The sequence below is a fragment of the Mobula birostris genome, chromosome 21 (genome assembly GCF_030028105.1).
Source record: "Mobula birostris isolate sMobBir1 chromosome 21, sMobBir1.hap1, whole genome shotgun sequence".
NCBI lineage: Eukaryota > Metazoa > Chordata > Chondrichthyes > Myliobatiformes > Myliobatidae > Mobula > Mobula birostris.
Genome location: NC_092390.1, coordinates 12412346 through 12438521, shown reverse-complemented (window position 1 = coordinate 12438521; position 26176 = coordinate 12412346). Strand labels below are relative to the sequence as shown.

The following is a 26176-nucleotide window of genomic DNA, read 5'->3' as shown; positions in this document are numbered from 1 at the left end:
GCCTGAAACGTCGACTGTACTCCTTTTCCATAGATGCTGCCTGGCCTGCTGGGTTCCTCTAGCAGTTTGTGTGTGTTGCTCGGATTTCCAGCATCTGCAGATTTTCTCTTGTTTGTAACCTACTAAGCTGGATGTCTTTGGAACGTGGGAAGAAACGGTGTAATCGGACAAAACCCAAACGGTCACAGGGAGCACCTGCAAACTCCTTACAGAGAGCGGCGGAATTGAAGCTGGGTTGCTGGTAGTTACACCTGCTACCATGCCACCCTCATGTGGGGGGAAAGCAGAACGCCTGGGGGGGGGGAACCCACTTGGTCACAGGGGGAACGTGAGACTCCTCACTGAAAACACCGGAGGTCAGGATCGAGCCCAAGTCCCTGGCGCTGGGACGGAAACACAAACTGCGGTGGGGACCCGGCAGCAACCGTGCAGCAGGAGGAACTGTGGACTTTCCCGGTCCTGATGCCGGGTCTTGACAATTTCTTCATCCCCCACAGACACTGTCAGACCCACCGAGTTCCTCCAGCAGACTGGGTGTTGCCCCAGATTCCAGCGTCTGCCGTCTCCCGTGTCGCCGTGAGTGAGTGGGGCAGGAGCTGGATGTGTGTGAGGGTGGGAGTCTTCCTCTCATCGGGTGTGCACCCGAAACATCGGCCACTCCTTTGCCTCCATTAATGCTTCTCAGTCCACTGAGATCCCCCAGCAGATAGTTTTATGGCCTTGTGCTGTTATGGCTAGTGCTGTTTCCTTACACCATTTACTGTACCTAGTCATTATATTCTGTGCTTTGTGAAGCAACATTTTGAGCATCAATAGGATAGAAAGCATTGGTCAGACTGCGCTGGGAGTATTGAAATAAAAGGACGTGTTGGCCTTGGAGAGGGTCCTTGGGAGGCTTATTTATTTATTTACCATCACAGTGGGGAGTAGGCCCTTCTGCCCCTTTAAGCCATGCTGCCCCAGCTCCTCCGTTTAACCCTAACCTCATCACGGGACAATTTAAAATGACTAATTAACCAACCTAGTATGTCTTTGGACTGTGGGAGGAAACCAAGAGCACCTGGGGAGACGCGTGTATTCCATGGGGAGAGCGTACAGAGACCCCTTACAGAGGGCGGTGGAATTGAACTCCAGAACGCTCCAAGCTGTAGTAGTGTCGCATTAACCGCGATGCGACCGTGGCTCACTAGAATGGTTCCGGGAAAGAAAAGGGGTTAGTGCATGATAGCTCTGCGCCAATATTCGCTGGAGTTTAGAAGAATGTGGGGGGGGGGGGGGGGAGGAGTTTCAAATATCATTGAAACTTACCAAATATTGAAAGGCCCAGATAGAGTGGACGTGCAGAGGATGTTTCCTATAGCGGGAGAGTCTTGGACCAGGGAGCTCGTCAGAACAGAATGATGGCTCTTTTAGGACAGTTTAAGGATGAATTTTCTTAGCCAGAGGGTGGTGACTTCATGGAATTCATTGTCAAATCCAAAAAACATAGGAGCTGAATTAAGCCATTTGGCCCACCGAGAAGTTATTGGGTATATTTAAAGTGGAGTCTCATAGGAACTTCATTATTAAGAATGTCAAAGATCATGGTGGGGAGGCAGGAGAATGGGGTTGAGAGGGTTAATAAATCAGCCATGATGCATTGACAGAACAGTCTCGATGGGCCAAATGGCCTAATTAAACTCCGACGTCATATGGTTTTATATATCTACACATTTAAAACATTCTCTTCTTCACGGTACTCCTGCCACTACCTTTTTTTTTAAGATTATGAAGACAAGCAGTCCTCTTTTATTGTCATTTAGTAATGCGTGCGTTAAGAAATGATACAATATTTCCAAATGGTATAATGATACAATACCTTGCCCACCTGCTTTACCTGTCCACATCTTTCATGTCTTCCTCATAGTTCACCTCCCCACCGGATTTGTATCAGAAGGGACGTCTCACTAGTAGTCACTGCAAACTGCTGGGAGCCCGTCACTGATCACCACAGCTCATTGTGAGTAATCACCGAACAACCCACTAAACAAATCCACTCACTCTGACTCAGAACGACAAAGAGTTTTACAGAAATTGACAGCTTTCTTGGAGATCATTGTTTGCATAGGGCCAAATGATCCGGTCTCAGGGTCTGCTAAATCCTAGTTTCCCCAGCCCGGGGGAAGAAAAAACTCATCCTCAGCATCTACTGTGGTAATGTAGATGACGGCACGGTCGTGAAGCGGTTAGCGCGACACTCTACAGTGCCAGTTGTCGGATCAGGGCTCAATTCTCCGCTGCTATCTGTAAGGAGTTTGTACTTTCACCCCGTTACCGTGTGTATTTCCTCTGGGTATTCCGGTAATCTCCCACATTCCAAAAAGATATAGAGAAAAGGTTACTGAATTGTCAGCGCCAGAAGCGTGGTGACACTTGGCACACTTCTCTCTGCTTTGATTTGATGCAAACAACATATTTCACTGTATGTTTCAATGGACATGTGACAAATAAAGCTGATTTTTCTTTCCTTCTCTCCCTTGTGACATTTTCTAAGATTGTTAGGGTATAAAACAGTACAGGCTCCTTGGACTAGAATATCGTGCTGTAGAAGCTGCCCAACACACTGAGTTCCTCCAGCATTTTGGACTGAGCTTTTCTCTCTCTCAGTTTGCACTCTTGACTCATACACTGCCTGACTCTCTCAGTCTTTCTTTCACAGACACATCAAAACTCAACTCTTCCTTACCTGGTGTAGGTCAGGCCACCGATTTCAATTAAATCCCACTCCATCACCCTCCACCAAATCGTCCTGGGCCTTTCCCCTCCTCTTATTCAGTCTCCAAAGGTGCCTGGGCTTGCTTCTAATCACGTCTGCAGCTCCAGAACAGGAGAAAGGTACCGCCCTCTCCTGACACACACACCCTGACCCACAGGATTCAGATGGTTGACTGAAGGGGTCACATTAGCATTTGAATGAATGAAATACACTGGAAAGAGGGGCAGAGGAGATTACTACAGCCTCTGGAAGAGAGGTGGTGGAGCAGCAAAAACCCGGAGTTCTGGATTTTGGACTGGAAGTTGGGAAAGATTAGACTTTCACAATCCTGAAAAACTCCCAAACCACTGTAAACCCACTGAATAGCAGCAGTTAATGTCTATTATGATTTTCACTGTATGCTTCAATGTACACGTGGTAAATACATCCAAATGCAAGAGATTCTGCAGATGCTGGAAATCCTGAGTAACACACACAAAACGCTGGAGGAACTCAGCAGGTTAAGCAGCGTTAATAGAAAGGAATAAACAGTCCATGTTTTGAGCTGAAACCCTTCATCAGGACTGGAAATGAAGAGACCAGAATAAAAGCGGGGGAGGGGAGGTTAAAAAGTACAAGCGAGGTGAAACCGGGTGGCTGGGGGAAGAAATGGCAGGTGATAGGTGAAAAAGGTAAATGGGCTGGAGAAGAAAGAATCTGATAGGAGAGGAGAGTGGACCAATGGAGAAAGGGAAGGGGGAGGGGTGGGGGAGTGTGATAAGCAGGTGACAAGAAGGAAAAAGGAGGAGGGGGAGGAATCACTTGAAGTTGGAGAAATCAATGTTCAGCTATGAGGTTGGAGACTACTCAGACGGAAATTGAGGTGTTGCTCCTCCAGCCAGAGAGTGGCCTCATTGTGATCACTCCTGAATCTGAATCTGACTGAGTGAGTACATCTCTCCTAATGTAGAAAACAGGAGCTGCCTGGCACACAAAGATCCAACAAACAGCAATGAAATAATAAGCAGATTATATTTTTCGCTGTCAGCAGAGAGCATATGTTGGAGTGAATTAGAGAAGAGAATGGAACTTTTAATTTTTAAATGAATTTGAACAGAAACTATCTACAGAACGTTAGTCACAAACAAGAGAAGAGATGCTGGAAATCCGAGCAACACACACACAAAATGCTGGAGGAACTCAGAAGGCCAGGCAGCATCTATGGAGAAAAGTACAGTTGGCATTTCAGGCCAAGACATCGACTGTACTTTTTTCCACAGATGCTGCCTGGCCTGCTGAACTCCTCCAGCATTTTGTGTGCTTTACAGAATGTTCGGTAGATAGAACGGTTCCTGTCCTGTACTGTCCAAGTTGGAAGTGAGCAACCACAACATGAGGGAGAGAGCCACGGGAGCTGTGGTGATGGGAGAGCGAGCAGGCCTGGGAAGAGTGACACCAGACGGCCTCACTGATTCGGTGAGTGAGCCTGCTGAGCACTCTGGCTCCACCCGGACGCCCGAGTACTGTGGCTTGGTGGGGTACCGAGAGGGAAGGCACAGGGTTGGGGGGCTGGAATGTCCCATCCCCGCCTGTCAGAAAGTACATGCCACCCTGTAGTAACTGGCAAATCCATCCCCATCTGCTCCACCGGGTCTCCCAAAGACTCACTCGTATGTATGGAGTGCCCATAATTGGGCACTTGTAACCCAGAGAGTACATTAGAGCAGCCCTGTTCTGTCTAATCTAATGTGCCCATTTAATGCATTTGTACTATACATGACAGCACTGTACTATCTTGGCAGGGTCCTGGATTGCTTTAGTCAAAGCCTCAGTCAAATGTTTCACTGCTGAAATGTGCAGTGAAAGTCTTACTTGCAGCACCATCGCAGGCACATTAGCAACAATCTCAAATTAAATGGAAATTATGCAAGAAGGAACACAATTAGAATAAAAAGTACATAAAGAAAAATAAAATTCAAAGCAGAAAGTAATACGCCCAAAGTTTACTTCTAACTCTGGAACGTGACCTCAATCCTGAAATACTGGAGTTTAGAAGAATGAAGGGGGGGATCTCACTGAAACCTATCAAATATCGAAAGGCCGAGGGCCAGTGGATGTGGAGAGGATGCTTCCTGCAGGAGGGGAGTCCAGGACCAGAGGGCACAGCCTCACAATACAAGGGTGGCTGTGGGAACAGAGATGAGGAAGCATTTCTTTTGCCAGTTGGGGGTGAATCTGTGGAATCCATTGCCACAGACCGCTGTGAAGTCATTGGAAATATTTAAAGTGAAGGCTGCTTGGTTTGGGTGTCAAAGGTTATGGGAAGGCGGCAGGAGAATGGGGTTGAGAGGGATAATGGAAAGGCCGAGCAGACTTGATGAACCGAATGGCCAAATTGTGCTCCTATGTCATATTGTCTAACTTTCCACGTTAGGATCATAAAATCCATACTGTACACTCCCTCACCGTAAAATGTTTATTTTTTGCTGTATAAAAACCTCCATGGTCCCATCCTCACTGTCTCAGTAATGTTCTTCCACAGTTAGGACGGCCCCGTGGCGCGGCGGGTACTGCTGCAGCCTCATTGCCCCAGCGACCAGGGTTCAGTCGTCTGGTGCCGCCTGTGCAGACTCTGCACTTCTGCCCCGTGATTCAGGTTCACTTATTTAGAAACATAGAAACATAGAAAATAGGTGCAGGAGTAGGCCATTCGGCCCTTCGAGCCTGCACCACCATTCAGTATGGTCATGGCTGATCATCCAACTCAGAACCCTGTACCTGCCTTCCCTCCATACCCCCGATCCCTTTAGCCACAAGGGCAATATCTAACTCCCTCTTAAATATAGCCAGTGAACTGGCCTCAACTGTTTCCTGTGGCAGAGAATTCCACAGATTCACCACTCTCTGTGTGAAGAAGTTTTTCCTCATCTCGGTCCTAAAAGGCTTCCCCTTTATCCTCAAACTGTGGCCCCTTGTTCTGGACTTCCTCAACATCAGGAACAATCTTCCTGCATCTAGCCTGTCCAATCCCTTTAGGATTTTATACATTTCAATAAGATCCCCCCTCAATCTTCTAAATTCCAACGAGTATAAGCCTAGCTGATCCAGTCTTTCATCATATGAAAGTCCTGCCATCCCAGGAATCAATCTGGTGAACCTTCTTTGTACTCCCTCTATGGCAAGGATGTCTTTCCTCAGATTAGGGGACCAAAACTGCACACAATACTCCAGGTGTGGTCTCACCAAGGCCTTGTACAACTGCAGTAGTACCTCCCTGCTCCTGTACTCGAATCCTCTTGCTATAAATGCCAGCATACCATTCGCCTTTTTCACCGCCTGCTGTACCTGCATGCCCACTTTCAACGACTGGTGTATAATGACACCCAGGTCTCGTTGCACCTCCCCTTTTCCTAATCGGCCACCATTCAGATAATAATCTGTTTTCCTGCTTTTGCCACCAAAGTGGATAACCTCACATTTATCCACATTAAATTGCATCTGCCATGAATTTGCCCACTCACCTAACCTATCCAAGTCACCCTGCATCCTTTTAGCATCCTCCTCACAGCTAACACTGCCGCCCAGCTTTGTGTCATCCGGAAACTTGGAGATGCTGCATTTAATTCCCTCATCCAAGTCATTAATATATATTGTAAACAACTGGGGTCCCAGCACTGAGCCTTGCGGTACCCCACTAGTCACTGCCTGCCATTCTGAAAAGGTCCTGTTTATTCCCACTCTTTGCTTCCTGTCTGCCAACCAATTCTCTATCCACATCAACACCTTACCCCCAATACCATGTGCTTTAAGTTTGCACACGTACATCAAAACATACCGTGAAACGTATCGCTCACGCTGACAACCAACACCACACAAACCTGCGCTGGGGGCAGCCCGCAAGCTTTGCAGCCTGCGCCAGCACCAGCAAAGCTTGCCCACAAGCAACGACGATGACACAACAAGGGTCACCGCACCTTCCGGGCAACACGGCAGACCCACATTGTGCAGCAGAACACCGCAAGGAGCAGCAGCAGCACAGACCCCTTTCCTTTCCTACCCTCCCACACACTGACCAACTCCAGCTCCAGTTCCTACCCACGTCCAAAGAGAGGACTGTGGATCAGTTGTCCCTAGTGGAGGTGAGCAGCCCAGGTACCAACAGGAGGGCAAGTGTGAGAGAGAGCACACTGCAAGGTTGTGGGGATGCAGGACAAGGCAGACGTAGACTGAAGAGATTGTTCTGCTTGGAGCGATATCGGCAAGACCATGGAAGTGAGCACGCTGGTTTAGGAGCCTGGTGATTGGATCGTGGTGGATGGATTGAGCTGGGGATGAGTATTCTATCTTGGTATATGGTGGTTGGGGAGGGAGCGAAGTGGAGGGGACATAAAGGGAGAGAAAACCTAGTTGGAACAGTAGAAGTGAGAATCGAACACAGGGAGTGTTGGTTACCTGAAATTGTAAAAATTCAACATTCTTACACTTGAGTTGTGGGCTGCATGAGGTGCTGTTGTTTATACTGAAATCTGCCTGGCCAACAGAAACTTCCTAGGTAATTTAGAAGGCCAGGGTCCTTTGATCAATGAGAGCTTACCCTTTGCACACTGGCACAGTTATACAACAAGCCAGAGTCTAACTGTAGTGCTCAGCTGGTGAGATAAGAGCAAACGCTCTGAATGATAACAGCTCAGACATAGCACGGCCTGGGTTTCCTGGTTACCGTGAGGAGGAGGGAACTTGTTGGATTGCCCAGACGGCCCCTCGCCCATCACCTTCCAGCTTTTACTCCTTCCCCTCCCACCATCTTCTATTCTGACTTCTTCCCCTTTCCTTTCCAGTCCTGATGAAGGGGTCTTGGTTTATCCCTCTCTGCCTGAAATACTGAGTTCTTCCACCATTTTGTGTGTGTTACTCTGGGTTTCCTGCATCTGCAGGATCTCATGTCTACACTTCCCACTGCCTTCACAAACAGGAGAAAAGCTGCAGATGCTGGAAATCCGAGCAACACACACACAAAACGCTGGAGGAAGAGATGCTACCTAGCATCTGCCTTCCTTTTCTCCTCTCCCAATAGGCAGAAGATACAAAAGCCTGAAAGCACGTAACTCCAGGCTGAAGGATAGTTATATAACTACTGAATATATAATAGCGGGTCAGGAGTTGTCCTTGGGCCTTGTGGCACATGCTTTAAGTGGCTCCTTAGTACAGCAAAATGGACTTGACCTCACAAACCATAGTCATACTTCATTGATCCCGGGGGAAATTGGTTTTCGTTACAGTTGCACCATAAATATTAAATAGCAATAAAACCATAAATAGTTAAATATTAATATGTAAATTATGCCAGGAAATAAGTCCAGGACCAGCCTATTGGCTCAGGGTGTCTGACCCTCCAAGGGAGGAGTTGTAAAGTTTGATGGCCACAGGCAGGAATGACTTCCTGTGACGCTCTGTGTTGCATCTCGGTGGAATGAGTCTCTGGCTGAATGTACTCCTGTGCCCAGCCAGTACATGATAAGGTACAAGGATCTTATCATGATCCTTGTAGCTTGCTGTCTCCCTGCACTGCACTTTCTCTGTAGATCTTCTTGGACATTGTTTTGCCTTGTCGAGCTGAATACACTATATAATGATTTGATCAGTATGAACAACATGCAAGGCAAGGTTTTCACTGTCCCTCAGTACACGTGACAATAATAAACAGACTCCAGTTGGTGACGAGTTACGTTCAGATGAAGGGGCTCCAACAGCGCCACTGGGGAGGGATGTCCTGCAGACAGACCCAGCGGTCACTCAGTAGTGTAGAGGCTAGCACATCTCCATCACAGTGCCGGTGACCTGGGTTCAATTCCCGCTGCTGCCTGTACACTCTCCCTGCGTGGGTTTCCATGGGAAGCTCTGGCTCCCCCCTCCCACCTTCGGGTTAGTAGGTTAATTGGTCACTTGGGTGTAATTGGTCGGAGCAGGCACACTAGTCTGGGAGGGCTTGTTACCACACTGTATCCCTAAATACAATAAAAACTAAATAACTGAGGGCTGGTGATTCATCTCCTGTGTGGAACTCAGGACCTCAATCCTACCCTTGCACTCAAAAACTTAGAGCCACAGATACTGTAGATACTACACAGGAATGGGCTCTTTGGCCCCTCTGATCTGCACTGGCCATCAGCCTCCCATTTACATTCTTCCGACCCAAATCCGTTTTGGTCTCCCCACATTCCCATCCACTCATCGGCACACCAGGGACGATTTTTAGTGGGAAAGACTAACCTACTGACCCTTATGCAAACGTGAGCAGGCGTTTTCCCACTAAGGCACTGAGGTTGGGTGAGATGAGAACTGGAGGGGGGGGGTCATGGGTTAAGGGTGAAAGGTGGAATGTTTAAGGGGAACATGAGGGGTAGGTCTTCACTCTGAGGCTGGTGCGAGTGTGGATTGAGCTGCCAGCAGGAGAGGTGGATGTGGGATTGATTTCAATATTTAAGGGAGGTGGAGACGTACATAAACGGGAGGGGGTCCAGGTGTAGGTCGATTGAACAAGATCGTACTAGATAGGCCGAAGGCCTGATTTCGGTGCTGTGGTGCTCCATGACTATGTCTTTCAGACGGTGGAGAAAACGTGCAAACTCCACAGAGACAGTGCCTGAAGTCAGACTTGAACCTGGAGAGGCGAGGCGGTGGTTGTCCTAGCTGTTTCACTGTTCTTTCCTATTGGCTATTGGCACCTCGGCCATAAAATCTCTCAAAATCACCCAGGGGGGTACCCAGCCTACCCTTCCTCTCTGCAGCCTTCCTGTTCCAACTGTCCCAGGCATTCCTATGTTGTATCACCTCATCACTGGCCGTTGTTCCTTTGGCATTCCACCAAACAAAACCACCTCGCCCATAGTAACACACAACAAAATCTGCTAGCACTGCAAATCTGAAATAAAAACAAAACCTCTCTGGCTACAGATCTTTTCTCTGCCCTTCCCCCACCTCCCTCCTTTTAAATTTAGAGTCACAGACCCATACAACATGGAAACAAGCTCTTCAGCCCATCTTAACCATGCTGACTAAACTGCCTGCCTGAGCCAGCCCCATTTGGAAGCATTTGGACCACGTTCCTCTCTCAAACCTTTCCTATCTGTACGGGCTGGCATGGTAGTATACCGGTTAGCACAACGACTTACACGCTCTAGCAATCACCAGTAGGGGTTCGATTCCCGCCCCCTGTCCTGCGAGGAGTCTGTACATTCTCCCCTCGACCACCTGGGTTTCCTGTGAGGAGTCTGTACATTCTCCCCTTGACCACCTGGGTTTCCTGCAGGTGTGTGGTAAACTATATATGTTGTAACTGGGTTACCTGTCTGGACACGCCCCTCTGCTGACTGCTCCTGTGGCTCCTCCCACAGACCCCTGAATAAAGGTGATTTCGCCATTGCTCCTCCTCTCAGTCCAGGGGCAGATACTCAGCATGATGGAGGTCACATTTTCCTGCTAATAAAAGCCTTTCAATATTTACTCTACTTCCAGTCTTTTGGAGTTATTGATGGTGCATCAGGGTGCCCCAGTTTGCTTGGGTTAGAGTTAGTAAGTTGTGGGCATGCTATGTTGGCAGTGGAAACACGGCCATGCTTGCCAGCTGCCGCGCCATCCCCCCAGTGCCTTTTGGTTGCTGATGGAAAAGACGCATTTCACTCCATGTAACAAATAAGCCAAATCTAAATTTTAAAAAATTACAGATCTTCTCTCTGCCGTTCCATCTTAAATTTAGAATTATAGAATCTTCCAGCACAAAGTAAACCCTTTGTTTAACTTGTCTATGCCAACCAAACTGCCGACCTGAACTGGTCCCACTTGCCAGCATTTGGCCCACATCCCTCTAAACTAGGGGTCTGCAGCCTACCATTAACCAAGGGGTCCATGTACCCCAGATTGAGAACTCCCACTCCAAACCTCCTCCGCGTTCCTACATGCAGAGGCGGTGAATTGCTTTCTCTTGAACAGAGGCTGGGGGGAGTCTGACAGAAAAGAATTCTGAGACAGTTGGAACCTTTTACCTCAGGGTAGTAATGTCAAATACTAGAGAACCTGTGTTTAAGATGAGAGGGGAAACATTTAAAGATGAATGGGGACAGGATTTCCATTTAAACACGGAGTGAAATGCAAGTATCTAGAAGAGGCTGCCAGAGGCAGATCCAGCAGTGGTGTTTAAAATGTTTTTAGACAGACACACGAACGTGCGGAGATATGGATCATGTACAGGCTCCTTTTTAGCACTCAGAGGAAACCCTGGTGGTCACAGAGAGAACACAGAAACTCCTTACAGAAAATTGCCCTGCTTGGCGATTGCAGGTGCTATTCACCCCCTGCATGGCTGATGGGTGAATTGGCTTCTGTATAGTACGCTTGGATGGCAGAAAAATCAAACAAGATCTTTTGAATAGGTGGGAGAAAAGCTTTCAGACTGGTCATAATGTTGCAGCTATATTGGACCCTGGTCAGACCCCACCTGAGTACTGTGCTCAGTTCTGGTTGCCTCACTACAGGAAGGATGTGGAAACCACAGAAAGGGTGCAGAGGAGATTTACAAGGATGTTGCCTGGATTGGGGAGCATGCCTTAGGAGAATAGGTTTTCTTTCCTTGGAGTGACAGAGGATGACAGGTGACCTGATAGAGGTGTATGAGATAATGAGAGGCTTTGATCGTGTAGATAGTCAGAGGCTTTTCCCCCAAGGCAGAAATGGCTAGCACGAGAAGACATAGTTTTAAAGTGCTTGGAAGTAGGTAAAGAGGAGATATCAGGGGTAACTCTTTTTTTTAAAAAACACAAAGAGTGGTGAGTGCATGGAATGGGCTGCCAGCGATGGTGGTGGAGGTGGATACGATAGGGTCCTTTAAGAGACTCCTGGATAGGTACATGGAGCTTAGAAAAATAGAGGGCTGTGGGTAACCCTAAGTAATTTCTAAAGTAAGTACATGTTCGGTAGAGTATTGCGGGCCGAAAGGCCTATATTGTGCTGTAGGTTTTCTATTTCTATTTCTAGAACAACAGAAAGGGAAATTCATCTCTGACCTGCTAGCTTGTACTCCTTCAACACGTCCTCCTTCAGCTCAGCGTTCAACACAATCATACCCTCAATTCTAATCAACAAGCTCCGAAATCTGAGCCTCCGTACCTCCCTCTGCAACTGGATCCACAGCTTCCTCACCGGGAGATCACAGTCTGCGCGGATCAGAAATAACGGCGCTTCCTCGCGGACAATCGACACCGGCACAGCTCAAGGATGCGTGTTAGCCCACTGCTCTACTCTCTCTACACCCACGAGTGCACGGCTAGCCAGAGCTCAAACAGATTGTTGGCAGAACTTCAGATGGCGATGGGGAGGCGTACAGGAGTGAGACAGATCAGCTGGATGAGTGGTGTTGCAGCAGCAATCTTTCACTCAATGTCAGCAAGACCAAAGAAATGATTGTACAATTCAGGAAGGGTAAATCGAGGGAACACACACAAGTCATCATCGAGGGATAAGAAGTGGAAAGAGCAAGCAGTTTCAAGTTCCTCGGTGTCAACTTCTCTGAGGATCTATCCTGAGCCCAACATAATATTGCAAGTACAAAGAAGGCCCAACAGTGGCTATCCTTAGGAGTTGGTGAAGAATCGGCACGATATCTAAAACTCTGACAAACTTGTATACTTGTGAGGTGGAGAGTATACTGATTGGCTGCATCACAGCCTGGTATGGAAACACTGATTCCCTTGGACAGAAAATCCTACAAGAAGTAGTGGATGTGGCCCAGTCCATCTCGGGTAAAGCCCTCCCTACCATTGAGGACATCTACATGGAGCGCTGCCAGAGAAGCAGCATCCATCATCAGGAGCCCCCACCGCACAGGATATACACTTGTCTCACTGCTGCCATCGGGCAGGAGGCCCAGGAGCCTTGGGCCCCACACCACTAGGTTCAGGGATAGTTATCACCTCTCAAGCATCAGGTTCTTGAACCAGAGGGAATAACTTCACTCAACTGTTCCCACAACCTATGGACTCACTTTCAAGGACTCTGAACCTCATGTTCTTGATATTTATTGTTTATATATTTATTTTTCTTTTGTATTTGCACAGTTTGATATCTTTTGCATATTGGTTATGGTCTTTTATTGATTTTATTGTCTTTCTTAGATTTACTGTGAATGCCCATAAGAAAACAAATCTCACGAGTTGTATATGGTGACATATATGTACTTTGATCATAAATTTACTTTGAACTTTTGATATTTCATTAGGAGTTTGAGGAGATTTGGTATGTCACTAAAATTTCTACTGATGTACCATGGAGAGCATTCTAACTGGCTACATCACTATCTGGTACAGAGGGGCCACTGCACAGGATCAGAAAAAGCTGCAGAAAGTTGTAAACTCAGCCGGCTCCATCACGGGTACTAGAATCTCCACCTTCGAAGGCAATGCCTCAAAAAGGCAGCATCCATCATTGAGGACCCTCATCAATCACCCAGGGCATGCCCTCTTCTCATTGCAGCCATCAAGGAGGTGGTACAGGGGCTTGAAATAGATCCTCAATTTCCTCACTTGTAGACACCAGTTAGTTCGGACTGGCAACATTTCCTCTATAACCTCCCTCAGCACGGGTGTCTCAATATGACATTGGAGCTGCAGTTAGCCCCACAGTCATATCTGTGAAGTGAGTGCAGCGTGCTTAGCCCCTGCTCCACTCATTTTACAATTATGACTGTGAGATTAAGCACAGCTCCAACATCATATTTAAGTTTGCTGAGACACCACTTTTTTTTTAAACAGGTAACTAAATTCTATTCTTTATTTGTTGTTAATCTCCCCGAGGGGAGGTGCACCATTCCCGGAGGTACTGCAATACCGGGTCGATGCGCGGAGTGGACAAAGCAAGCCCCTATTCCACCTCCTCGTTCTAAAAATCAATTTAATATATTGTCGATTGAATCAAAGGTGGTGATGAATCAGCATTTAGGAGGGAGAATGAAGATCTGGCTGAGTGGTGTCACAACAACCACCTTTCACTCAAAGCAACACACACAAAACGCTGGAGGAACTCAGCAGACCAGGCAGCATCTATGGAAAAAAGTACAGTTGATAATTCAGGCCAAAACCTTTCGGCAGGACTTTTTTTTCCAGCTTTGATTTCCAGCATCTGCAGATTTTCTCTTGTTTGTGATTGGATGACCTTTCACTCAGTATCAGCAACACCAAGGAACTGATCACAGACTTCAGGAGGAGGTAACTGGCGGTCCATGAGCCAGTCCTTATCAGGGCATCAGAGACAGAGACAGTCAGTAACTTTAAATTCTTTGGTGTTATCATTCCAGAGGATCTGTCCTGGGCTCGGCATGTAAATACTATTACGAGGAAAGCATGCCAGTGCCTCTACTTCCTCACAAGTTTTACATGTCATTTAAAACTTTGACAATCTTGAACAGATGTGTGGTGGAGAGTATATTGACTGGTTATATCACAACCTGGTATGAGAACTCTTGAAAGGAAAATCCTACAAATCCTAGTGGATACAGGCCAGTCCATCACGGGTAAAGCCCTCCCCACCATTGAGCACATATATGGAGCGCTGTCACAGGAAAGCAATCACCAAGAGCATTTTCTTTTTGCTACTTCCATCCGGAAGGAAGTACAGGAGCCTCAGGACTCACACCACCAGGTTCAGGAACAGTTATTACCCCTCATCCAGCAGGTATTTGAACCAGAGGGGATAACTTCACTTGTCCCATCATCTCATGTTCTCGATATTTATTGCTTATTTATTTATTATTATTTATTTCTTTTCGTATTTGCACAGTTTGTTATCTTTTGCACAGTGGTTGAACACCCAAGTTGATGCAGCCTTTTATTGACTCTACTATAATTATTATTATATTATGGATTTATTGAGTATGCCTGCAAGAAAATGAATCTCAGTGGTGAGATATATGGTGACATATACAGTATATAGTTTGGTAGTAAATTTACTTTGAACTTAGATTCACTCTCAAGGACTCTACAACTCATGTACTCGACTTATCTATTTATTTATTAATTAGTACTTTTTTTGCACATTGTTTGTCCATCCTGTTGGGCAGTGCTTCATTAATTCTATTGATTCTTGTATTTACTGAGTATGCCCGCAGGAAAATGAATCTCAGGGTTGTATAGATGTACTTTGATTATAAATTTACTTTGAAGACACGCACTCAACACTTCAGCAACAGATTCTTTCCTCCCCCATGAGATTTCTGAGTGAACAGTGAGCCCATGAAACAGTCCTGCCGAAAGGTCTCGTCCTGAAATGTTGACTGTACTTTTTCCCCCCACAGATGCTGCCTGGCCTGCTGAGTTCCTCCAGCATTTAGTGCGTGTTGCTCGGGTGTCCAGCGTCTGCAGATTTTCTCTTGTAAATGAACCCATGAAACACTATTTGTTTTCCTCTCTTTCGGCACTACTTCTCATTTTTTAAATACATACCTATAGCAATTCATAGGTTTTTATTACCACGCATTGCAACGCACTGCTGCCACAAAACATTTCACGACTAATTCCAGTGATGGCAAAGCTGATTCCGATTCCCCACCTCTTACCTTCTTATTCTGGCATTTTCCCTCGTCCTTTCCAGACCTGATGAAGGATCTCAGACCAAAATCTCACCAGTTTATTCACTTCCATAGATACTGCCTGACCTGCCGAGTTGCTTCAGCATTTTGTGCCTGTTGCACGGGATTGCTTTTCCTGGGAGCTGACATGGAGTGAACGGGCCAAATGGACATAAGACGGAAGTTTTCTGTATTGTTTTGGATGGGGAGGGGGTGGAGAAGAGCCAGGGAACCATCCTGGGAGAGCGACCTCAAAGAGCTCGATGTGGGTATTTGATTACAGCTGCTTTAAGACTCTTGTGAAACACCGCCCAGCTCACGTTGCCGTGTCGAAGGAGCGTGTAAAGAAACAGCCAGAGGCATTCATTTCCTCCTTTGTGGGAGGGAGAGAGAGAAAGAGAGCAGCGGGAGACTGGGCCACAAGAAATGAATTGTACCTGGTTACCTGGTGAAAAGTAACTACAGGAATGAGGCTCGGCGACACCTGGCTCGGGTTTCTGCAGGAGGCTAAACTGCATTCCGCAGGTTGGGAAGAGCCACGCTGCCTCAGCGCACAGTTACCTCACTCTGACTACAGCACAGAAAGAGGTCGCAAAACTCGCACTGACCCCTTGCTGGAGCTCGTCAGAGAATCCACCCGCTCCCTTCCCAGGCAATCGCACCGAAGCGCCACATTTTTGTTTCGCTCTCCACCGAGCGTGTTCCCACCCCTTTCCCGATAGTGGCGGCACAGCGCTCAGTGCAACGCCTCACAGGGAGATTGGGGTTCGATTCCCACTGCTGCCTGTAAGGAGTTAATGTGTCCTGCCCGTGACTACATGGGTTTCCTCCGACATTCCAAAGACACACGGGTGCGGGTTAGGAAGTTGCGGGCACGCTACGCTGGTGCTGGAAGCATGGCGACACTTGCAGGCTGCCCCCAGAACAACCCTTGCTGATTTGATTTGATACAAGTGATGTATTTCACTGTACGTTTCAATGTACATGTGGCGAATAAAACTCATCTTTACCTTTAAAATGTACGCAGCCTTTCTCCGTGGGGTTGAGGAAACCCAGAACTGGGAGGCATCGGTTTAAGGCGAGAGGCGGGAGATTTAATAGGGACCCGAGGGGCAACTTTTCCAGTAACAGGGTGAGTGCTCAGTACGTGCAGACAGAAGAGATTCTGAAAATCTGATCAACGCACGCAAAAATGCTGGAGGAACTGAGCGGGTCAGGCAGCAACTATGGAGGGGAATAAACAGACAATGCTCCAGTCCAAGACCTTTCATTGGGAATGGAAAGGAAGAGGGCAGAGGTCAGGTGAAGAGTCCGGGTGGGAAGTACAAACCACCCCCTCCCCTTGCCCCGGCAGACACAGCTTCTGCTACAGATCGGAGCAATGACCGGACACTCTGATGCAGGACGGTGGGAGAGCGGCTGCCAGGGCTCACACCTTTCACATGGGACAGTAATTGAGCCCCCATTCCACTCTCAGTCATAAACTCACGCCAAAGCTGCTATCATCCCAACCTCGCAGTCTGCTTGCAGCAGTTAATACTGAAACACTGTGCACGATCTGCTTGCCAAAACCTGCCGTTTATACATTGACAGAAAAACTTTCATTGCACTTTAAGACATTAAAGACCACCAAACAAGATGAGGAGGGTGTAGAATACTGACCAGAATGTTCCTCAGAGGGGCTCTGAGGAGCAAAGCAAGGAAGGGGGAGCAGTGTAGCATAAGGCGTTACAGTGTCAGTAACCCTGACACTGTTCATTACAGAGTTTGTACATTCTCCCTGGGACTTCGTGGGCTTCTCCCGGGTGCCGTGGTTTCCTCCCACATTCCAAAGACAAGCGGGTTTGTATACCAAGTCTTGGACATGCTATGTTGGCGCCAGAAACTTGATGACACTTGCCAGCTTGTCTGAGCACGTATTCAAATGGCGGCTAACACAAACGACACATTTCACTTTACCTTTCGATGTACGTGTGCTAAATAAATCTCATCCTACAGGAGGTTTGGGAAGGAGCAGGGAGAAATCCCTACGTTTGGAGATCCAATCCAACGGTCAAACAAAGCTAAACCAGGAATGTCCAAGAGCCCAGAACAGTAGGCCAGGGGGTCCCAGGTTACCAGAACTGTAGGTCAGGAGGTCCCAGGTTACCAGAACAATAGGTCAGGGGGTCCCAGGTTACCAGAACAATAGGTCAGGGGGTCCCAGGTTACCAGAACAGTAGGCCAGGAGGTCCCAGGTTACCAGAACAGTAGGCCAGGAGGTCCCAGGTTACCAGAACAGTAAGCCAGGGGTCCCAGGTTACCAGAACAGTAGGCCAGGAGGTCCCAGGTTACCAGGTGGAAAAGTTTGTAGGATGAGGAGGGGTGAGGGGTTTGTAGAGAAAGCTGGGATTTTTTAAAAAGATGTCATTTAAACACGGAGCAAATGTACATGGCGATGGGCAAACGGGGCAGTCAGTGCATTAGGGTAGCAACAGGAGATTTTTCAGTAAGGCGAGGCCTTTCAAAAGCAACACCCTCCTGGTCCACTGGGGGAGGGGAGTGTCTTTAAAATCAGAGCGGTGAAATCTTTAATGGGTAGCACAGAGGATTAAGTATTTTAGACTACCAGAAGCAATGGAGGGAACTCAACCACAGGTTATTGAGGGAGGGAAGGGGAGGGAGCAAGAAAGACAGACAGAATGAGAGAGAGACAGAGCAAGAGAACTGGTGAGATAAGAGTTAACCCTCACCTTGAACCTCCTGCCGTCTGAACGCGAACTCACTGTGGCGGAAGGTGCTGGGAGCTGTCCTGCGGTACAGGCTGTTCCTGGTCAGTGATCCCATCTCGACGCCCCGAGATTGCCGAGATTCCTGGCACTCCCAGTCCTGCATACTGAGTGAGCAGTACGGAGACAGCTGACCCAGGAGCACGGTGCCTTTCATAGTCCTGCTGGGAGACCCCCAATGGGCAGTGGGCTAACTCTCTCCCAACCCCCACTACAGCACCCTCTCAAGGGCAGCAGAGAGGCAGGGAGAGGAAGTCGACTCTCAGACAGTGCCAACGAAACGCCAGCTCCTTCGAATGAGTCAAGGGGTTGGGCTGGGCTCAAGGAAAATAAACAGGTGTTTCAGGAAGGAAAGGTGAAGGCTCCTCCTCTCCAAACTCGCAAAGCTCAGTGCAGACTCAGTGTTGACACACCGTCGCAGTCCCGCCGTGGAAACTTAACCCCACCTCGGGCATCAGGGAGCCGGGCGACAGTCACTCTCTATCCACTGATTGGCTGATCAGACAATGACCCCTGGAGTGAGTAAAGGATTAAACAGCTTTGCCCAGTGCAGAACACAAACAAGATTAGAGAGGGTGGTGGAGAAGAAGAAAGAAGTGTGTGTGAGAGAGAGAGTGAGTGTGAGAGAGTGTTGGAGACAGTGTGAGAGAAAGAGTGAGAGAGAGTGTGAGAGAGAGAGAGTGTGTGTGTGAGAGAGAGAGTGTGTGTGTGAGAGAGAGAGTGTGAGAGAGTGTGAATGAGAGAGTGAATGAGAGAGTGAGTGAATGAGAGAGTGAGAGAGTGAGAGAGAGAATGTGAGTGAGAAAGTGAGAGAGAGTGAGAGAGAGAATGTGAGAGTGAGAGACAGAGTGTGTGAGAGAGTGTGAGTGTGTGAGAGTGTGAGAGAGTGTGAGTGTGTGAGGGAGTGTGAGTGTGAGAGTGAGTGAGAGTGTGAGAGAGAGTGAGAGAGAGAGTGTGAGAGTGAGAGAGAGAGAGTGAGAGAGAGAGTGTGAGAGAGAGAGTGTGAGAGAGTGTGAGAGAGAGAGTGTGAGAGAGAGAGAGAGAGAGAGTGTGAGAGAGAGAGAGTGGGAGAGAGAGAGAGAGTGTGTGTGAGAGAGTGTGAGAGTGTGTGTGAGAGAGTGTGAGAGTGTGTGTGAGAGAGTGTGAGTGACAGAGATACACAGAGATATAGAGATGCACAGAAGGAAATATAGAGATACACACAAAGAAATACAGAGAGAGAGAGATAGATACACAAAGAGAGAGGGAGAGACAGGCGGGGGAGGGGGAGGAGGCGGGGGAGGGGGAGGAGGCGGGGGAGGGGGAGGGGGAGGGGGGAGGGGGAGGGGGAGGGATAGGGATGGGTGGAAATGATAGGGAGGTTGGACAACACGGGAGATGGATGGAAAGGGTGAAAACAAGTTGCTATTGAAGAGTGGCCCCTCTGCCCATCAGGGATCCTTGCTTTGGACCTTTGGAGGAGGGGAGGTGTGTCTGGGACAGTGAAGCTTTAGTCTGCCCATATGTACACAGGAGCCCATCTCCTGCCAAACTTCCCAAAACCTGTACAATCAAGTAATCTTTGCTACTCTCTGGTAGTTTACATTACGGCCTGGTATTGCAACGTACAGGAATGCAAGAGGCTGCAGACTTCAGCCAGCTCCATCATGGGACAGCTCTGCCCATCAACCAATGACACGAAGTGCCCACGATAATAACCCTGACTGTGCGGCCCTTCGTCCGCAATGTTAATGCGGAAAGTGAAAGGTTATGGCCCCAAAACTATACATCCCCGGCAGCACTTTGCTAAAGAGAAATTCTTTTTGCCCACTCTCTGATTTCTGCCAGTTCAGCTGATTTTCCCTCCATGTTAGTAGCTTGCTGCTACCAGTCCGTTTAAAAAGCCCTCTGTCTAACTCAGCGGTAGCTGGCTCCACAGGCTGGCAACACAATTTGTCGATGGTACATACAATGCCGGTGCTGGAAGAATGGATGCTCAGGCCGTTGTTAGTAAAAGGGGCTGCTCTCTTCTGTAAAAGAGAGGCCTTGCGTAGCTCGGAGCTTTATCTTACCTTGAGGTTGGAACTCTTCTTCCACAGTCCCGATGTTGGAGGGGTAGAATTCCAGGTTTTCTGTGGTCCCGGAGGTCTGGCTGTCCCGGAATGCGGAGCTCGGGGAATCGTGGGTCTGCGTCTCAAGGTCCCAGTCCGTCTCAGTCTGCCCGAGATGCAGCAGGTGAGGGGAGAAGCCACGGCCACAGAGAGCTGGCCCCGGAACCCCGTGCCCCTCTCGGAGAGAGCCGGAAGCATCCGGGCCTGGAGCGGGGCGTCTGGGGTGGGCCAACTCGCTCCTGCGGGGAGGGGGCAGGGGTGCAGGTCGGGAGGGGCGGAGGGAGGAGGTGGGAGTGAGGGGGCGGGGAGGGGCGGGCCTGGTCGCTCGGGGAGGGGCTGAGGTGCGGCTGGAGCCCCTGGCCACGTCCTGCTCAGTGCTGAAGTCTGAGATGGAGAAGCGGCGACAGACCGGCCGGGCGACCTGTGACCTGGGGGCTGGGATGCTGCGGCCGAACTCCTCAATCTGCTCCGACAACTTGGCGTCCAGGTCCCACCTGGGGGGAGGGGACCTGTCTGCGGGGGTTGGCGCCGGGATCCATCCATTGTTCCGCGGGACAGGGTTGGGAAACGCTGGATGCACAGAAGAGCTGCTCATCATCACCTCTGACCCCTGCTGACCCAGGAAGTCCTGCCCCTCTGACCCCTGCTGACCCCAAAAGCCCAACTCCTGCTGATCCCACCCCTCTGACCCCTGCTGACCTTTGGAGCCCCACCCCTCTGACCCCTGCTGACCCTGGGAGTCCTGTCCCTCTGACAATGGCTGACCCCAAAAGCCCAACTCCTGCTGATCCCACCCCTCTGACCCCTGCTGACCTTTGGAGCCCCACCCCTCTGACCCCTGCTGACCCTGGGAGTCCTGCTGCTCTGACCCCTCTTGACCCTGGGAGCTCCACCCTTCTGACTCTAACTGACCCTGGGAGCCCTGTTCCTCCTCAGCAAGGGCTTCAGGACAGGCAGACACCGCCGGCAGGGATGGGAGGCGGGGTGCCCCAGCCAATCCCGGACTGGCCGCGGGACCCTGCTGACCAGCACTGGCATCTGACTCGCCCCTCGGCCCCAGCCCGGCCTCCAGGTTCGGATGCTCCCTGCCGCCGCCCTGCAGCCTGATGAAGCGTAGGGGGAAAATCCCAGTCCTGCCAGCCAAGGTCCCCTGCAGCCACCCATCCTCCAGTGTTCCCGTGATCCGAATCCAATCCCCCTTGGAAAAGTCCAGCTCTTCCACCTCCAGCGCTCGGAAGTCATACATGGCCACGCCATAGAGAGCTGACCTGGTGGGATCTTGTGCGTCCTCAGGAAACTGGTCCTCAGCTGGGACCTCCTGTCCCTCACCTTCCTTCTCTACCTCCTCAGCTGGGACCTCCTTTCCCTCACCTTCCTTCTCTGCCTCCTCAGCTGGGACCTCCTGTCGCTCCACCTTGTCCTCCATTTCCCCATCCTCAAAGCCTGTGCTCTTGGGTGACTGCAGAGGCCCCATAAGCTCCACAAACCCCTCAGGGAAGATGCCCCTCCTGCCGTCCAGCTCCCCCTCGAACCAGCCAGGCTCCGGCACCCCCACGACAGTGATGACATCCCCCTCGGCAAAGTCCAGCTCCTCCGGCAGCTGAGCAGACAGCCCCATCAGGGCCCGGGCCCGGCCCAGGGCGTAAGGCGGCAGCTCGCCCAGTGGCTTGCGAGAGTGCTGGTGGGCATGCGTGGACAAGTGCAGTTCTTGCGTGCAGGAGGCGGGGAAGGCTCCCCTCGAGCCCCAGGAGGTGCGGCCCTGGAGCCAGTTTCCATCCAGGCAGTCCTCCACAACCACAACGTCACCTGTGGAAGGAGAGAGAGGGGAGGGAGGGGGGGGAGAGAGAGGGGAGGGAGGGGGGGAGAGAGAGGGGAGGGAGGGGGAGAGAGAGAGGGGAGGGAGGGGGAGAGAGAGAGGGGAGGGAGGGGGAGAGAGAGAGGGGAGGAGGGGGAGAGGGGAGGGAGGGGGAGAGGGGAGGGAGGGGGAGAGGGGAGGGAGGGGGAGAGGGGAGGGAGGGGGAGAGAGAGAGAGAGAGAGGGGAGGGAGGGGGGGGAGAGAGGGGGGGAGAGAGGGGGGGAGAGAGGGGGGGAGAGAGGGGGGGAGAGAGGGGAGGGAGGGGGGAGAGAGGGGAGGGAGGGGGGAGAGAGGGGAGGGAGGGGGGGAGAGAGAGAGAGAGAGAGAGAGAGGGGGGGAGAGAGAGAGAGAGGGGGGGGAGGGAGAGAGAGGGGAGGGGGGGAGGGAGAGAGAGGGGAGGGGGGGAGGGAGAGAGAGGGGAGGGGGGGAGGGAGAGAGAGGGGAGGGAGGGAGGGAGAGAGAGGGGAGGGAGGGGGGGAGAGAGAGAGAGAGAGGGGAGGGAGGGGGGGGGGAGAGAGAGAGAGAGAGGGGAGGGAGGGGGGGAGAGAGAGAGAGAGAGGGGAGGGAGGGGGGGAGAGAGAGGGGAGGGAGGGGGGGAGAGAGAGGGGAGGGAGGGGGGGAGAGAGAGGGGAGGGAGGGGGGGAGAGAGAGGGGAGGGAGGGGGGGAGAGAGAGGGGAGGGAGGGGGAGAGAGAGAGGGGAGGGAGGGGGAGAGAGAGAGGGGAGGGAGGGGGAGAGAGAGAGGGGAGGGAGGGGGAGAGAGAGAGGGGAGGGAGGGGGAGAGAGAGAGGGGAGGGAGGGGGAGAGAGAGAGGGGAGGGAGGGGAGGGGAGGGTGGGGAGGGAGGGGAGGGGAGGGAGGGGAGGGGAGGGAGGGGGAGGGAGGGGGAGGGGGAGGGGAGGGAGGGGGAGGGAGGGGGGAGGGAGGGGGAGGGAGGGGGGAGGGAGGGGGAGGGAGGGGGAGAGAGAGAGGGGAGAGAGAGAGGGGAGAGAGAGAGGGGAGGGAGGGGGAGAGAGAGGGGAGGGAGGGGGAGAGAGAGGGGAGGGAGGGGGAGAGAGAGAGGGGGAGGGAGGGGGAGAGAGAGAGGGGAGGGAGGGGGAGAGAGAGAGGGGAGGGAGGGGGAGAGAGAGAGAGGGGAGGGAGGGGGAGAGAGAGAGAGAGAGAGGGGAGGGAGGGGGGGAGAGAGAGGGGAGGGAGGGGGGGAGAGAGAGGGGAGGGAGGGGGGGAGAGAGAGGGGAGGGAGGGGGGGAGAGAGAGGGGTGCGAGGGGGGGGAGAGAGAGGGGAGGGAGGGGGGGAGAGAGAGGGGAGGGAGGGGGAGAGAGAGAGGGGAGGGAGGGGGGGAGAGAGAGGGGAGGGAGGGGGGGGAGAGAGAGGGGAGGGAGGGGGGGAGAGAGAGGGGAGGGAGGGGGGGAGAGAGAGGGGAGGGAGGGGGGGAGAGAGAGGGGAGGGAGGGGGGGAGAGAGAGGGGAGGGAGGGGGGGAGAGAGAGGGGAGGGAGGGGGGGAGAGAGAGGGGAGGGAGGGGGGAGAGAGAGGGGAGGGAGGGGAGGAGAGAGAGGGGAGGGAGGGGGGGAGAGAGGGGAGGAGGGGGGGAGAGAGAGGGGAGGGAGGGGGGGAGAGAGAGGGGAGGGAGGGGGGGGAGAGAGAGGGAGGGAGGGGGAGAGAGAGAGGGGAGGGAGGGGGGAGAGAGAGAGGGGAGGGAGGGGGGGAGAGAGGGGAGGGAGGGGGGGAGAGAGGGGAGGGAGGGGGGGAGAGAGGGGAGGGAGGGGGGGAGAGAGGGGAGGGAGGGGGGAGAGAGGGGAGGGAGGGGGGGAGAGAGGGGAGAGAGGGGAGGGAGGGGGGGAGAGAGGGGAGGGAGGGGGGGAGAGAGAGAGAGAGAGGGGAGGGAGGGGGGGAGGGAGAGAGAGAGAGAGGGGGAGAGAGAGAGAGAGGGGGGGAGAGAGAGAGGGGGGGGGAGAGAGAGAGTGGGGGGAGGGAGGGGGGGAGAGAGTGAAAGAGGGGGGTGGGAGGGGGGGTGAGAGAGTGAGAGAGAGAGGGGGGGAGGGGGAGTGAGAGAGGGGTGGGAGGGGAGAGAGTGAGGGGAGGGAGGGGGGAGAGAGAGAGTGGAGGGAGGGGGGAGAGAGAGGGGAGGGAGGGGGAGAGAGAGAGGGGAGGGAGGGGAGGGAGGGGAGGGTGGGGGAGAGAGAGAGGGGAGGGAGGGGGAGAGAGAGAGGGGAGGGAGGGGGAGAGAGAGAGGGGAGGGAGGGGGAGATAGAGAGAGAGGGGAGGGAGGGGGGGAGAGAGAGAGGGGAGGGAGGGGGGAGGAGAGAGAGGGGAGGGAGGGGGAGATAGAGAGAGAGGGGAGGGAGGGGGTGAGAGAGGAGTGAGAGAGGGGGAGGGTGGGGGGGAGAGTGAGTGAGGGGAGGAGGGGGGAGAGAGTGAGAGAGGGGAGGGTGGGGGGGAGAGAGGGGAGGGAGGGGGGGGAGAGGGGAGGGAGGGGGAGGGAGGGGGAGAGAGGGGAGGGAGGGGGAGAGAGAGAGGGGAGGGAGGGGGGGAGAGAGAGGGGAGGGAGGGGGGGAGAGAGAGGGGAGGGAGGGGGGGAGAGAGAGGGGAGGGAGGGGGGGGGAGGGGAGGGGAGGGAGAGGGGAGGGGGGAAAGGGAGGGGAGGGGAAGGGGGGGAGGGGGAGGGGAGGGAGGGGAGGGGGAGGGAGGGGGAGGTGAGGGGGAGGGGGAGGGGAAGGGGTGGGGAGGGGGGGAAGGGGAGGGGAGGGGAGAGGGGAAGGGAGGGGAGGGGAGAGGGGAAGGGGAGGGGGGAGGGGAAGGGGAGGGGAGGGGGGGAGGGGTGGGGGGAGGGGAAGGTGAGGGGGGAGGGGGAGGGGGGGAGGGGAGGGGGTGGGGGTGGGGAAGGGGAGGGGGGGGAGGGGAGGGGGGGTGGGGAGGGGGGAGGGGAGGGGGGAGGGGGTGGGGAGGGGGGAGGGGAGGGTGGGGTGAGGGGAAGGGGAGGGGGGGGGAGGGGTGGGGGGTGGGGAGGTGAGGGTGGGGGGGAGGGGAGGGGGGGGGTGAGGGGGGAGGGGGGGAGGTGAGGGGGGAGGTGAGGGGGGGGGGGGAGGGGGAGGGGAGGGGGGAGGGGGGGGAGGGGTGGGGAGGGGGGAAGGGAGGGGTGGGGGGGGGGTGGGGGGGAAGGGGAGGGGAGGGGAGGGGGGAGGGGAAGGGGAGGGGGGAGGGGTAGGGGAGGGGAGGGGGGAGGGGTGGGGAGGGGGGTGGGGAGGGGAGGGGAGGGTGGGGATGGGGAGGGGGAGGGGTGGGGGAGGGGAGGGGGAGGGGTGGGGGAGGGGTGGGGGAGGGGGTGGGGTGGGGAGGGGTGGGGTGGGGGAGGGGAAGGGGTGGGGTGGGGGGGGGAGGGGTGGGGAGGGGGTGGGGAGGGGGTGGGGGTGGGGGTGGGGAGGGGGGGGGAGGGGGAGGGTGGGGTGGGGTGGGGTGGGGTGGGGGGTGGGGGTGGGGTGGGGGGGGAGGGGTGGGGGGTGGGGGTGGGGTGGGGGTGGGGTGGGGGAGGGGTGGGGGGTGGGGGGGGGTGGGGGTGGGGGAGGGGGGGGGTGGGGAGGGGGTGGGTGGGGGGGGGGGGGAGGGGGAGGGGGAGGGGGGTGGGGGTGGGGGTGGGGGTGGGGGGGGGGGGGGGGGTGGGGTGGGGGTGGGGGAGGGGGGTGGGGAGGGGTGGGGTGGGGGGTGGGGTGGGTGGGGGGGGTGGGGAGGGGAGGGGTGGGGGGAGGGGTGGGGTGGGGGGGGGGGAGGGGAGGGGTGGGGAGGGGAGGGGAGGGAAGGGTTGAAAGGAGGACAGGGGAGGTAAGGAAGGTGAGCAGAAATGGAGGAAGGATTGAGGCATGAAAAGAAGAGGAGTTGAGGGGTATGGAGGGACAAAGAGGGAGGTAGAGAAAGAAAGTAAGAGAAAAAGACATTGAGTGTGGTGGGCAGTGAGGAGGCAGGGGGGAGGAAAGGGTAGAGGGAGCAGAGGGGTAGAGGGGGAGGCAGTGAGAAGACGAAGGAAGTGAGGAGGTAATGAGTGAGAGGAGGCAAGGGTTGAGGGGGCATGCAGGAAGCAATTAGAGGAGTGGAGGGGGGGAATCAACAGAGAGAGAATCCAGA

General features: G+C 53.2%; 1 protein-coding gene and 1 pseudogene across 3 annotated transcripts in view; both read right to left on the bottom strand.

The window, feature by feature from the left end:
• dnmbp (dynamin binding protein) overlaps positions 1-26176 on the bottom strand; it is a 135628-nt gene that overhangs the window by 41577 nt on the left and 67875 nt on the right. For all 3 annotated transcript variants that reach the window (XM_072238958.1, XM_072238959.1, XM_072238957.1), the window contains exon 4: positions 20167-22011. In XM_072238958.1, the coding sequence (XP_072095059.1) occupies positions 20167-22011 (1845 nt within the window). The remainder of the gene's footprint in view (positions 1-20166; positions 22012-26176) is intronic.
• On the bottom strand, positions 13579-13705 carry LOC140186027 (U2 spliceosomal RNA; annotated as a pseudogene).